Here is a 13,072-nt window from a genome sequence, read left to right as displayed (position 1 = left end):
TCAGCGTCGAATACTTGTAGAACGCGGAGAGAGTTGCTTGCGGCTCGCCAACAGCTGTCCTGCACGCACCATGTGCTCTTCCAAGTCCGTCCACCCGGCCTCGTACTGACGGAAGGCGTCTAACAACTTGTGATACTTGTTATCTGCGTCACTCGATAGCGCCGCAAGCGCAGTGCGGGCTCGTTCATCCAGCGCGGAAATTTCTGCACGAAGGGCGGCTTGATTGGTGTCCTGCCGCGACAGCTCCGCGTCCACCGCTCGCGCGCTCTCCTCAACGCTGCGGAAATTCTCATCCGTGCGATCGCTGAGCTCGTCCAGCATTTGACGCAGCCGCTCTACCCCGCTCTCGCGCTCAATGCGCTGCTGTACCTCTCGGATAGCCTCGCGCACCTGCTGCTCTAAGTGCTGGCGGTCCTTCTCAAGATCGCCGAGCGCCTTGCCGATGCTTTTACGGTGGGACTCCAGCTGGTGGGCAACTTTTTCCATGTCCCCGCCTAGCGCGTTCACCGAGTCACGGAGGCTAGAAGCGGCCCGGCTTGCGTCATCTGCGAGCCGGCCAGCTTGATTGGCATCTCGTCCGGCGGCATTCGCGACGTCTTTTGTATCCTGCATGTCTCGCGCTAGCCCGTCCACGGCCCTCTCCACGTCAGCGATGCGTGATCGGACGTGGTGCAGCTGCGCAGGACCACCGAGCTCGCCAATCACAGATTCTAGCTGCTTCTGGTGGTCGCGAATCTCTCGCACGTCGTCGACAATATCGCCGAGACGGTTGTTGAGCCGGTTCTGGGCGTCCATCAGCTGCTGCTGCTGACGAGCAAGACTGACCAGGACGTTGTTCAGGTGTGCGCCGTCCATCTGATACCCAATCAGCGGACGGCTCTGAATGAAGTCGATGACATCCTCCATGACCACAACGGTGGCAACGCCTCGTCGACACCCGCGGATCGCCCTCTTTGGTTCGCTGCCTAGCGTCGCTAAACTACCGCGTTCATCGTCGCATATGGTGCGCGCCCACCCGTGCGTGCGGGTATCAAAGGTGTGGGTGTTGGGCGGCATTGAGCGACGGAGCACCGTAATAAAGACCAGGGAAGAGACGGCGGTAACCCTCGTAGATGCGGTGCAGCTATGCAGCACGTGGGAGGAGAGAGACATGGGCGCCTGCGGAGCTCAGCCGCTGTCGCTTCTAGCGGTCTTTTCACCGTGCGACAGCCTGGCAGACCACCCAGAGACCCTACAGATAGGGAAGGGGAGAAAACATTGAGGAAGAAGAGGAGAGAGGTGCCACCACGCGGAACTTCTATACTGCGAGTGCGCTAACCTCCCCTGGCCTCCCTTTCTCATTCCCTCCCCGCTTCACTCCACTCATCCTTATCCCCTACCATTCACGAAGGGGCCACTATGAGTTACAACGTCCGATCTCAAAGGACGCGTGCATGAGTGTTTTTGTTTTCGCTGTTCTTCTTTGTTTCGGTTGTTGTTACTTCAGGAGATCATGAGCGCACAGAGCTCAGCGCACATGTATAAAATAGGAAAAGCAAGCGTAGCAGCCACCCTGAGCTGGTCTTCACATGTGCACCCATCCACGCTGATACTTAGTCCCGCACAGGGGTGCGCCGTGAGGGGTGGAAGCCACACCTCGACCCGTTTGCGTGGTGGTGCCTTACTGAGGGCTTCCTCTGTGCATGCGCATAGCGGCAGGTGTCCATGCCCGACCCTTCATGTCTTCATTTTTCCTCTCTACGCATTCTCTGTGAGCATGAAGAGATGGTGCACGCTTATATGCACCACGCACGAGGCAACGGAGACCCAGATGAAAGTAGATTCGTGTGCTCTTGCATCGCATTTGTTAGCGGCGGAGCGTCTGGATGCCTTAGCGTGTATGTGTGTGTATGTGTATGTGTGTATATATGCATGTGTATGTGTGCCACCTTTCCTGAGGATGGAGAGGTGCGCCCACTTGCTTCAAAGGGCTTCCCGCGCATGGTGTCCTTTAAAAACGTCGAGGCACGTACACACGCACCAATCAGAATGGAGAGAAGTTAGGCTTCTCACACACACACACACGCACACCTGTGGGGGAGAGGAGGTGCTTTTTTTTTTGATGGGGGTGGGGTGGGGAAGTACGACAGTAGAACGCAGGCAGACACGACAGGGCAGAGAGCGGCACACGGAGGCAGGCCAAACCGCAGAAGAGCGAGCAGAAAGCGCGCGGCGCAATATGGTGGCCGAGTCGTTTCCTGTGCAGCGTGTGCCGGTGTGCGTAGGCGGTCCTTTTCTCTTCCCTCCCCTGTTCAAATGGAGAAAAAAAAACAAAATGAGCAAAAAAGCAAACAAACAACGTTTTGAGCGGCACACACGCGACTCCTCCCGCTGCCTGTGCTGGACGAAAAAGCAAAAAAAAAGCAAACGCAATGAGCCGGTCCCACGGCTGGTGACCGGGTATACATGCAGGCATGTGTGTACGTGTATGTGCATATATATATATATATATGTGTGTGTGTACCCGACGTTTACCCCCCCCCCCTCCCCTCCCCTCCCCTCCCCTGCGCTCCCTCCCTCAGCCAGTTGCACGCTGCATGTCAACACGCAGCAAACAAAAAAAACGTTCCACTCACCGACGTGTATAGACGACGGAGAGGGGAGGGGATGGCGAGGGGCGTCCTGCAGCATCCGTTAGCGTGAAGCGAAACACGATAGTGCACCCCACTCCTCTTTAGAGAATGAGCACCACACCTTAAAGCTTCGACCGCGCGAACTCTTTGCCCTTCTCGATATTACTCTTGATCTCCGGCAGCGCCTCCTTCAGTATCTTTTCCTCCGTCGGGTGCAGCGAACCAATCGGCAGGCGCTTCTCGATTCCGTGACGGCCAAGGATCACTGGGATCGCAAGGAACGGTAACTCATGCTGCCCGTCCGTGTCCACGTACGCGTACACCAGTGGGTTACCAGCGCCGGTCAGGCCCTCCACAACCTTCAGTGTGAACCGCGCGCCCGCCTCCGCCATCGACAGCGTCGCAGACCCGCGCCCAGCCTTCGCCTTCACTACCTCTGTCCCCGCAACCTGCACTCGCTTCACCATCTTATCCAACACCCCCTGCGCCGGCAGGGGCCCCAGCAGCTGATGGAAGAGCGGCACAATCGTGGTGTCGCTGTGCCCACCAACAACTGGCACCTGGTTTACTGCTAACGGCTTGCGCGCCTCGTTGATGAAGCGTGTCGCGCGCAGTCCATCCAGCAGCGACACGCCCAGCAGCCGGTTCCTGTCGTACACGCCAAGGCTCTTCAGCGCCTCTGCCGCGATTGCAGCCGTGCTGTTCACGGGGTTCGTTACAATGCAAAACACCGCCCTCGGGCTCGACGACGCGCACGTCAACACGAGGTCCAGCATGATGCCAGCGTTGACCTTGAACAGGTCATCGCGTGTCATGCCCGGTTTGCGTGGCACGCCAGCCACGACCACGAAGACATCAACACCTTTCGCAAGCTCCGCCAGCGCAGGGTCGCGGGGGACACCAACCTTGCCTGTCGCATACTTGACCTGCACGCCGACATTGTCCACGTGTGACAGGTCCGCCGCGACGCCAGCAGCGCCTACAACATCGAACAGCGATAGCGTGCTTCCGTACGGCAGCTGGCGCATCAGCAGCAGCGACAGCGGCTGCCCAATGCCACCGGCAGCACCAACAACGCACACGTTCACCATTTTGTTAGAAGGCGAGAAGATGGAAAGGAGGGGGAGAGGAGAGAAAACAAGTGAGCGGTGTGTATGAGAGCTACGGGTGTGAGAGGCCTACAGAGACTTGAGAGGTGTGGTGGTGAGGTTTCTGTTTTAGGGGGGAAGTAGGGAGGCCGGACAACTGTTGACTCCACAACGACGAGATGACGCAGCACGGAGCAACGTAGAGGGTCATCTGTTTGCCGTAAGAAGAAGAATAACAACAGGCGAAAAAACAGCGTACGCCAAAGAAAATTGGGAGAGATCGAGAGGGGAGGAGGGGTGGAGGGGAGAGGAGGGCCCATCGAAGTTAGCATTGCTGCACCAGGGTGCGGCGGTGGGGTGGGGGACTCAGTGGAGAGAGAGAGACGCCTCTCAACATACACCTGGGCAACAAACATGACCACGCGCGTTACAGGTGGGCCCCTTTCAGAGTCGGGATACGTATGTGTGCTTGGCGTGGTGTTCAGGAGCACGCTGCAATGCATGAGCGACACGGAGGGGTGCGGGAGAGAGAGAGGCAAGCAGCGAAACGGCATCACTGCTGTTCATTGCCCATTAACGCTTTTCCTTCTAAAGAGGGAAGGCGATCCTCTGTGTGTATGTGTGTGCGCGCGGGGGGGGGAGAAGAGGGGTCTGGGCAGCAGAGTGCTCCAGTGTGTGTGTGTGTGCTTTTCACAGCCTCATAAGCGGGAAAACGTGCGACAGCACTAACACCACGCAACAGCAGCAAAAAGGCTCCACAGGCCAGCCCCAACCAAGCGCCACAAATGCGCACCAGGCCAGCGGCAGACAGCGCCCGGAGTGCGGAGGAAGCCAATCAGGGAGGGAAAGAACCGAAGGGGGAAGTATGAGCGAGGGGAGGGGTCGGTGGCCACCGCCCACCCCACTGACCAACGGAACTGTCCATATGAGACGAGGTAGATACAAGGCTCTCGCTCGTGTGCACACGGCGCCAAACATGACGCTTCTTTTCCCCAAGGTGCAAACTCTCTTTCACAGAGAACGTGAGTTCTACCTAGCTTTACCTCTGACTTGCCTCACAGGCCCATCGCGTCGTGCGAAGCGGCCGTAGACGCGCGGTACAGTAATGCGCCGACTCAGTCACCCGAGCACCGCGTCTGCCTCAAACTTTACCAGCCACCCGCCTCGCAGGTCGACTTGCGGCCGCTCCCACTATGCTCGTCGCCACGCGGTGCGTCCCCCTCGGTGCGGCTCAGGCTCCCCACGCTGACACTCGGCCCATCACATGGGCGTCACAGACGTGCTCGCTGTCGCAGGTCGCTCTGACGCAGCGCCATCCGGGACCTGGCCGCCGGCATCAGCAACCATACATCGCTCTGACCTCCCTACGTCGTGTGTGCCTGACCCTGTCGCCGCCAGAGGTGGTCCGGCAGTAGCAGGGAGAGGGGGGGGGGCTGCCTGGCTCCCTCACATGGAGTGGGGGTACTGGGGCCTAGATGCCACGCACTGAGGTGCCGCCACGCCGTCAGGAGGCAGTACGTCAGGAAAGAAAAGGAAGACCTCGTGGAAAAGATCGCAGCACATTGGGGCAAGGATAAGCCCCACAGTCGCGGATCGGTGCAGGCGAGGTGCATACGAGTTGCCTACCAGGTCTTTTCCCTTTCTCTTGGCCACTTCTTGAGCTCCTCGGTTACTTCCCTCTTTTCACTTCAGGTACTCTGCAGCGCCCCCCTCCCCTTCAATCTACCGTACGCCGCAGAGCAACGCAAAGAAAAGGGTGTGCGTGCGTGTGTGGGGTGGGGAGGGCGACAATGGCGAACGGCGGGGAGAGAACGAAACAAAATCTCTTCAGCCCCATAGGAAGACGCACGCGGTCTACTGGAGTGGGTGTGGCGCAGACGACACGAGAGGGTGTGGAAAAGGCCCACGCCGCTCTCACTCACTTCTGTCCCAGCACGATGTTCGTGGCGCGGATGCCAAGTCGTGCGTGCAACGTTGACGCTTCTTCGTTTACACCAGGGTCCTCGATTGCACCCTGCGCGGCGTTACGCGACGCAGACGGCGCCCCAGAGCTGGCGACCATCGCCACCGACCCCGCTGAGTTAGTCTTCCCGAAGAAGAGCGACGGCGACATGATCGAGGAGTGGAGGTGTGTGCTCGTGCTGTAGAGGTTGCCATTGGCGCTGCGCCGAAGCGGTGTCGTAGCTCTACTGCGATTGTTCCCAGAGAAGGGACGCGTCAGCGTTTGTGGAAGGTCGTTGGCGTCGTCCATACCTGTACCGCTCGCATATGGCGCAGGGGAAACCGGCAGCGCCGCCGTGGTGTTGCGACGCGAGAAGAAAGAGCTGAACATGGTGCCGAAGCCGCCGCCACTCCCGACCGGAACAGCAGAGCTACCAGGGGCCGAAAAGGAGGTGTTCGAAGAAACGATGCGTGTCCCGCTGCCGGCGACAGTGAGTCCAGTTGAGCTGGCGGCAGCACCAATGGCGCTGTCGCGTTCCACAACTTCAGCTTCACACTGATCCAGACTGGCGCCAAACTCCAGGTCTTCGCGCAGCTGCTTAAGCTTCTTCTCCTGCTTCTCAATGACGCTGCGCAGCGCCTCCTCTGTTTCCTGTGCCTTATGCACCACCATCTCGCGCTCGTGCTCCATTGCGCGGAACTTTTCCTCCAGCTCCGTGACGGTATCCACCTGCTGCGCCACAAGCGCCTCCTCGTACTGTTTGATGAGGGCGTCCCGCACCTTCTCTGTCTCTGCGCACTGCGAGCGCAGCGCAGATACCTCTGCACGCAGCTGGTCCACTGACGCGCTGGCCTCAGCAAGAGCAGCTCCCTGTGCCTCAAGCTCTTCGTGGCGCTGCTGCGCTATTTTCTCCACAGCTGCAAGGTGCACGCGGGTGGTCTCCACCGTCTCGATGGCCTTGGCGAGCTTCGTCGACAACACCGTCCTCTCCGCGACGAGCTGGGCAAGGGACTCCTTCGTCTGCTCCAAGGTCACCTCCAGCCCCGCGGCAACTGCTGCGCTAGCGGCCTGCTGCGCCGCGGTGTCTGCCAAGCTCTGGCGGAGTTCAGCGTTTGCCTGCTTCTCCACCTCCATCTGCTTGTCGACATAGTTTTGGGTCTCCGCCATCTGCCGCACCTGAAGGCGCGCGTCTTGGAGGTTTGTCTGCAGCTGTTGTGTGAGGGCCCGCTGCGCAGCAAGCTCCATCTGCACCGCCTCCACTTCTGCTGCTTTAGCCGCTGTGAGGGTAGCAAGTTTCTGTTGATGCTTTGCTTCCATGGGGCGACGGAGCGCATCAAACAACATGATGTGCGCGGCGGCCGCCTCGGCTTTTTCTATCACCTTTCGCCTCCTTGCCTCCTCTGAGCTGAACAGCTGCCTCTGGGTCTCCCGTAGCTTCTCCGCGATGGCCGTGACCTCCTCGGTCTTGACGCGTTTCTGCTCCGCAATGACGCTGTTGAGCTGTTCAACCGCAGCCATATGCGCGGCGGCCGCCGCTGCACTAGCCTGGTGAACGCTATGCAGCTCCGCTTGCAGCGCAGAGAACACCTTGGCGTGCTCGCTGGACTGCTGCTCACGTTGCATCGCTTCTGCCGCGCGTAACGCCTCCACCTCTCCCAGTCGAATCCGCACCTCGCTCAGAGTGGCTTGCAGGCCCTCTTCCGTGGCCGTGTGCGCCTTCACTGCGGCGTCCACTTCAGCGCGTCGCTGCGCATCTGCTTCCCGGCGAAGGGACTCCTTCTCGGCGTTGCTCGATGCGGTTTGCTGTTGCCACTTTGTCTCCCACTCGCGCAGCTCCTTCGCGTGCGCCGCTGCCGTGTCGGCCGCCTCCGCCTGCTGTCGCTGCAAATCATGCCTTGCAGCCTGAATCGCGCTATCGTGTGCTGCGGACTGCTCCATGAAGCGCTGCGCTTGCGCCTTTTGTGCCACCTCCGACGTGGCCAGCGCTGCCTCCAGCGAGGCAATTTGATCAAGGACAGCGGCGAGAGACTTTTCATGGTCTGCCGACGCCTGCTGGGACTTTGCTCTTTCGCTTTCCAGCGCTGCGGCTGCTTCGGCCAGCTGCGCTGCGGCCGCACCCTGCTGCTCACGAAGGTACTCTTGCAACTCGGCCACTTGGGCCGAGTGCGCTGCGTCTGCTGTCTCTGCTCTTGCCGCCAAGCAGGAAATCTCCGCCCGCAGTTTGGCCTCCGTTCGTTCCTGTGCTGCCGCCTTTTCGACACTGCGTTGAATATGCGCCGCTCGAGCTTTCTCAGAAGCCTCCAGTTCGGCGCGCGTGCAGTCCAACTCCCGCTGAACGATCTGCTGCGCCGCTGTCGCATCGGCCTGACGTAGCTGCGCACTGTGGTGGGCTTGCTCCAGCTGCTGTTTGAGGCCGCTGATAGTCTCCGAGGCTTCCAGCTGATGCGCCGCAAACTTCTTCTCAGCGTTGAGCAACGCCTCATTGTGCCTGTTCGCCTCAGCTGTCTTGGCTGCCTGTTCTTCTGCCACCTGTCGCCGCAGCTCCGCCAACGCGGCGTCGTGCTCCAAAGCCTGGTCCATGGATCGTTGAATCTGTTGCCGACGTGCCTCTTCTGAATTCTGGAGCTGCGTCCGAATCGTGTCCATCTCCTCCTTCAGTGTCCTCAACGTAGACTCTGAGTCTCTCTCCGTGGCAGCCAAGCGAGCTTGCAGTTGCGCTGCCTGAGCGGCAAGAGCATCGGCGTTCTCCTGCGACTTCTGTGTAAGTCGTGCCTGCGTACTCTGCATCTCTCGCAGCTTCTCTTCGTGCATCTTTTCAGCGTTGGAGTGCGCTGTCTGCGTCGACTCGAGCTCAGCGCGAAGGTCGGTCAGGGCTCTCTCCTGCGCCTTTGCCGCGTCGGCAGCACGCTTGCTCTCCGTGCTGTGCGTCTCCTCGGCGACCGTCAGCTTCGTCTGCAGCTCCGCCACTTTTTCGGTGAGGGATGCGCTGATCGCTTCGCACTGCCCCCGCTGCTCTTGCAGCTGCTCCACCAGCCTTGCCGAAAGAGCGGCATGTTCATGCGCTGCGGTCTGCGCCGCTGCTCTCTCCGTCTCTAGGTCACTGCGAAGCAGTTGTACCGCTTTCTCGTGGTCAGCGACCTGTGCCAAGGCGCGTTCAGCGTTGAGTTGAAGGGCCTCAACGGACGCCGTGTGCTCCGCCTGCGCCGCTGTGAGCTGCTCTTCCAGCTCTGAAACTGCCTTGGCAGATGCTCGACGATCCCGGTCGAGCTGGGTGTGAGCTGCTGCGAGCTCCTGCTCAAGGGCAAGAGCACGAGAGGCGTATACCTCTTGCTCGATGAGTTTCTGCCGCAGCGCCGCCTGTTCACCTTGATAGACTTCATCGGCAGCAGTGGCCGCCTTCTTGCTTTCCTCCAGCTGCGACTGCAGCATCGCCAAGGCGGCCTCATGCTCCCTTGCCTGCTCAAGCCCTCGCATCACCTGCGTCCTACGAGCTTCTTCAGACTTGTGAAGCCTATCCTCCGCCTGTTGGATCTGTGCCTGCAGCGATGCCACAGCGGTGGCGTGTTCCTCCCTTTCCGCTCTCAGCGCCGCTTCCTCTGCAGCGGCTACGGCGTGCATCTGATCCTTCCACTCCGCTTCCAGACGCTGTAAAGCAGTCTTACTGCGTTCCTGCTCTTGGCATAGCTGTTCTTCGAGATAGGCGAGTTGTCCCTGTAGCTGCTGCTCCTTCTCTGCCTGCAGTGTCGCTGCGCCCTCAAGCTCGGAGATCAGCTCGCGCAATGCGTTAGCCTTCTCTTGCTGCGCAGACGCCTTCACCTGGTGGAGGTGGGACGCCTCTTCCTGCGCGGCGCGTTTCTCCTCTAACTCCTGGCGTATTACCTCGGCGGTGCGTTCGCTCGCTCTGTGAGCCTCCGACAACGCCGCGTGCTTCTCCGCCAGCGCTGTGTGCGCTGCTTGCACTTCTTCGAGGTGAGCGCGATGCTGCTCTGCGGTGCGCTGTAGCTCGGCGAGGTGCGCAGCATACTTGCGCTCCACTGCGGCCACCTTCGCTGCTTCTAGCTGGGAGAGCTGCCAGGCCTGCTCCACGTGCTGCCGTGCCACTGCCTCCTGCTGCTGCACGTCGCTGCGCCGCCCCTCTTCGTCGTGAAAAACGGTCTGCGCCACATACGCACACGAGAACAGCGGCCGCTCCCCGAAAGGCTCCGCCAGCGACTGGCGCAGGTCTTTACTGCACCGGCGCTCCTCTTTGAGCGCGCGCTTCATCTCCTGCACCTCCTCCTCCAGCCGTCGTGTTGCCTCGGCATGCTGGTCGCGCAAGAGCTTCTCCACCGCGTACAGTGCGTCCTGCTCCCCCTTCAGTTCGCTCTTCAACCGCTTCACCTCCAGCTGACTCAAGCGAAAAGCGTTGTTGCGCTCCTGCAGCTGCAGCGTGAGGTGCTTCTTGTCTTCCTCAAATTGCGCTCGGAGCCGCTCCGTCTCCATGAGCCACTCCGAGTCGCGGCGCGGCGTGGACACCGGCTGCGCTGCGTTAGTCGGCGTTGTCGTGCTCCCCGCAGTGCCGGGCTTCGCTTTCTTTTTCTTTCCAGCAACCTTGCCGGACTCATTTGTCTCCACGGTGGGGCTCACCGCTTCCATTCCGGTGGTGGTCAGTGCAGACACATTCGCGGCGGACTTCTCCGAGTCCGGCCGCGGTGACCCGGTGTAGAGGCTCCCCGTGTGCAGCGATTTAGCCTGCACTCGCGTAGTCTGCTGCTGTAGTTGGTGTTGCAACTCACTGATGAGCTTGTCCTTCTCCTGTTTCTCCCTGTCTCGCTTTTTGGCAACTTCTTGCGCTTCTTTGGTGTCACTGAGCAGCTGTCCGTACTTTTTCTCGAGTGCCTTGAGACGCTCCATCGTGGTGTGCAGCTCCTGTTCCGTCTGCAGGTGTAGCAGATTCTCAGCCTCCAAGCGGCGCACATCCCACTTGGCCTTTGCCAGTTCCTTTGCCGTGCCTGCAGCTCCGGCGTTACTGGCTTTGAGCGTTGACGGTACCATCGACAGGGTGCGTCGAGAAGCGCAGATGGCGGCAAGCTCGCTCGACTTCTGCTCCAGCTCGTTGCGCGTTTCGTTTAACTCCTTCTCCAATGCATCGATGCGCTCCTGCAGCGCGTCGACGTCGTCATCGTTGTCCGCAGACTTGCCCTCAGCACTCAATAGCGCCTTCAGCCGCTGAACCTCGGTTGTCAACAGCCTGATCTGCCGCACCTGCGGGTCCTCGTTGACAACCACTTTAGTGACAATCTGCTTGGCTCGGCTCGCGTACCGCAGCGTCTGGCACGACTCGTCGAAGCTCGACGGGTGTGGAGACACTGTCGCCACCATGGTTGTCTTGCTGTTGCCGCCGAGTGAGTCCATGAGCAGCCACGTGAGGACAGAGTCGCGATACGGGCAGAAGACGTTGCGCTTGCCCGATGACTTGTCCGCGAGAGCGTCAATGACACGGCCGAGCACCGTCAGGGACGAATTGATCACGACGCCCTCCTTGAATTGGTCCCCCTCCACGCTGTGCGCTCCCGTCCGCTCTGATCCGGCGAGGTCGACGAGGTTCACCTTGCTTGACACCTTCGCTGAGGAGCTGTCCTTGTCGGAGATGCGTATCTGCACAATGTGCAGCACGAAGATGGCGTGACTGCGACTACTTCGATCATTCATAGTTGTCGTGGCGGTGCGCCGGCGCAGGTTGCCGTGACGCAGGAGCCGCAATACCTCTCCCTCATCACCCACGTGCTTCTTTGTTAAATTCTCTACGTACGGACCGGCAGACTTGCTGTGCCGCACGCGCAGCTCCACGTTGCCGTTGCTGTTGACGCCAGAGGTGCCACTGCCACCGCTGCTGCTGCTCAGGAGATCCATGACTTTCTCTCGGTAGATCTCGTAGTACTCCACCTCGACGCGGAAGGAGTGGCTGCTGTCGTGCTCACGCTTCTGGTGGAGCTCCGCGAACAGATCCCGCACGAGACGCGGTACAATGCCCTGAAGACCCTCCTCGCTCCCCATGTAGAGAGCCTTGCTGTCGTGTTGGCCGCCGTGTCGAGACTGCTGCAGTGCCACATCCGAAGGTGCTGACATGCTGTCATCTAGCGACGATGGCCCATCTCCCGTCACCGACATTGCCTCGCCGTGGCCGCCGGTGCGATGCGTCATGGAGGCAAAGGACTGGAAGCGCGAGTCTGCCGCCTCGTCTGCCTTCACGTCCGGCATCCAGTGCAGTGAGTTGTTGTATGTGGTGGCGGCGCGGCGGAATTTCTTAGTAGGGGCCCCAGTGGCGGCCCTCGACTGTGCAGGCGCACCCATGATAGCTGCACCAAGCGTTCCGGGCGGTCCCATCATCGTGTACGTCTTCCCGCTTCCGGTCTGACCGTACGCGAAGACGCAGCCATTGTAGCCGGCCAGTGCGTTGAGCAGCACTGGGCGGCCGACGTGGCCGTAGACGGCGGCCTGATCGCGTCTGAGGTAGTCCAGCAAAATGGGGTTCATTGCGCCTTCTGCACCGACCCCCTCGAGTGTCGTCATGGAGGCCAGGGCCTTTCCACCGTTCTCCGCGTCGCCCAACAAAAGCCTCTGCGCCTCGTCTGCCTCGGCCCCGGCGGCGCTATTGAAGCAGCGGTCGAAGATATACGTCGTCTTGGGCTGATAGCCTTTACTCGGGTCCAGCGTGGTAATGTGAGACGAGTTCTCGTCGCTGACTGTGACGATCGTCGTTGGCTCGGAGTCGCCTTTGCCGCGCTCGGCCGCGCTGAAGGGGCGCACGCGCACAAACACCTTAGTGGGACTGGATTCATTGCCGTGCGGTAACTTCGGCAGAGCCGGCGACACGGATGCCGTCGTGTTCGTGGATGAGACGCTTTCGCCGTCCATGTTGTTCCGTGTCGACATCAGTAACACGACGGCTTCGCAGAGAGAGGAAGGGGAGAACTGCGCACGTGCGCGTATTCAGCTTTAGATCTAGGTGTTGAGAGAAGAGAGAGACCAGAGGAAACGTGAGCTGAGGGGAGTGAGGAAAAAGGGCGAAGGCCGAGTCGACAGCGAAGGGGTGAGAGCAAAGGAGAAGCAGAAGAAGAGAATCGAGACACTGGCCAGCTACGGCAACGTACACTCAACACGACCCAGGCAGGAGAAAAAAAAAGAGGGAGAGAGAGAGCCCCACGCGTCTGCTGCAGGCCCCTCGCGTATCCCTCCGGGTTGATCGGCCCTTTTGTTGTTTGGCTTTGCCCCCTCTAACTACCACTAGCGTGCGTATACCTGTTTTCCTTTCTGCTTCGCTGGCTCTTGTTTGAGTGTGTGGCGGGCATGCCATTGGAGAGACCGACCGATGACATCGCAGAGGCGATGCCAAAGCCAACATGGAGGCAGGGTGCGGGGAAGGACAAGTTGCCCAGTGATACAGCATA

At 60.2% G+C, this 13,072-nt stretch overlaps 3 protein-coding genes across 3 annotated transcripts, besides 1 other annotated feature; all 3 read right to left on the bottom strand.

The window, feature by feature from the left end:
• On the bottom strand, positions 1-906 carry LPMP_190690 (hypothetical protein; the record flags this gene model as incomplete). The annotated part of the gene is made up of 1 exon (XM_010699763.1): positions 1-906. The coding sequence occupies one exon, from the start codon at positions 904-906 to the stop codon at positions 1-3; it is 906 nt and encodes a 301-aa protein (XP_010698065.1).
• A 1,828-nt stretch (positions 907-2,734) lies between these two features.
• LPMP_190680 (glycosomal malate dehydrogenase) lies at positions 2,735-3,703 on the bottom strand (the record flags this gene model as incomplete). The annotated part of the gene is made up of 1 exon (XM_010699762.1): positions 2,735-3,703. One exon carries the CDS (start codon positions 3,701-3,703, stop codon positions 2,735-2,737), a length of 969 nt encoding a protein of 322 aa, XP_010698064.1.
• A 994-nt stretch (positions 3,704-4,697) lies between these two features.
• Positions 4,698-5,209: a repeat region.
• Positions 5,210-5,618: 409 nt separating this feature from the next.
• LPMP_190670 (kinesin, putative) lies at positions 5,619-12,557 on the bottom strand (the record flags this gene model as incomplete). Its single annotated transcript, XM_010699761.1, has 1 exon — positions 5,619-12,557. The coding sequence occupies one exon, from the start codon at positions 12,555-12,557 to the stop codon at positions 5,619-5,621; it is 6,939 nt and encodes a 2,312-aa protein (XP_010698063.1).
• Between the last annotated feature and the right edge of the window lie 515 nt (positions 12,558-13,072).

This window comes from Leishmania panamensis, assembly GCF_000755165.1.
Source record: "Leishmania panamensis strain MHOM/PA/94/PSC-1 chromosome 19 sequence".
NCBI lineage: Eukaryota > Euglenozoa > Kinetoplastea > Trypanosomatida > Trypanosomatidae > Leishmania > Leishmania panamensis.
The sequence above is the reverse complement of the archived record's forward strand: the minus strand, read 5'-3'. Positions and strand labels throughout refer to the sequence as shown.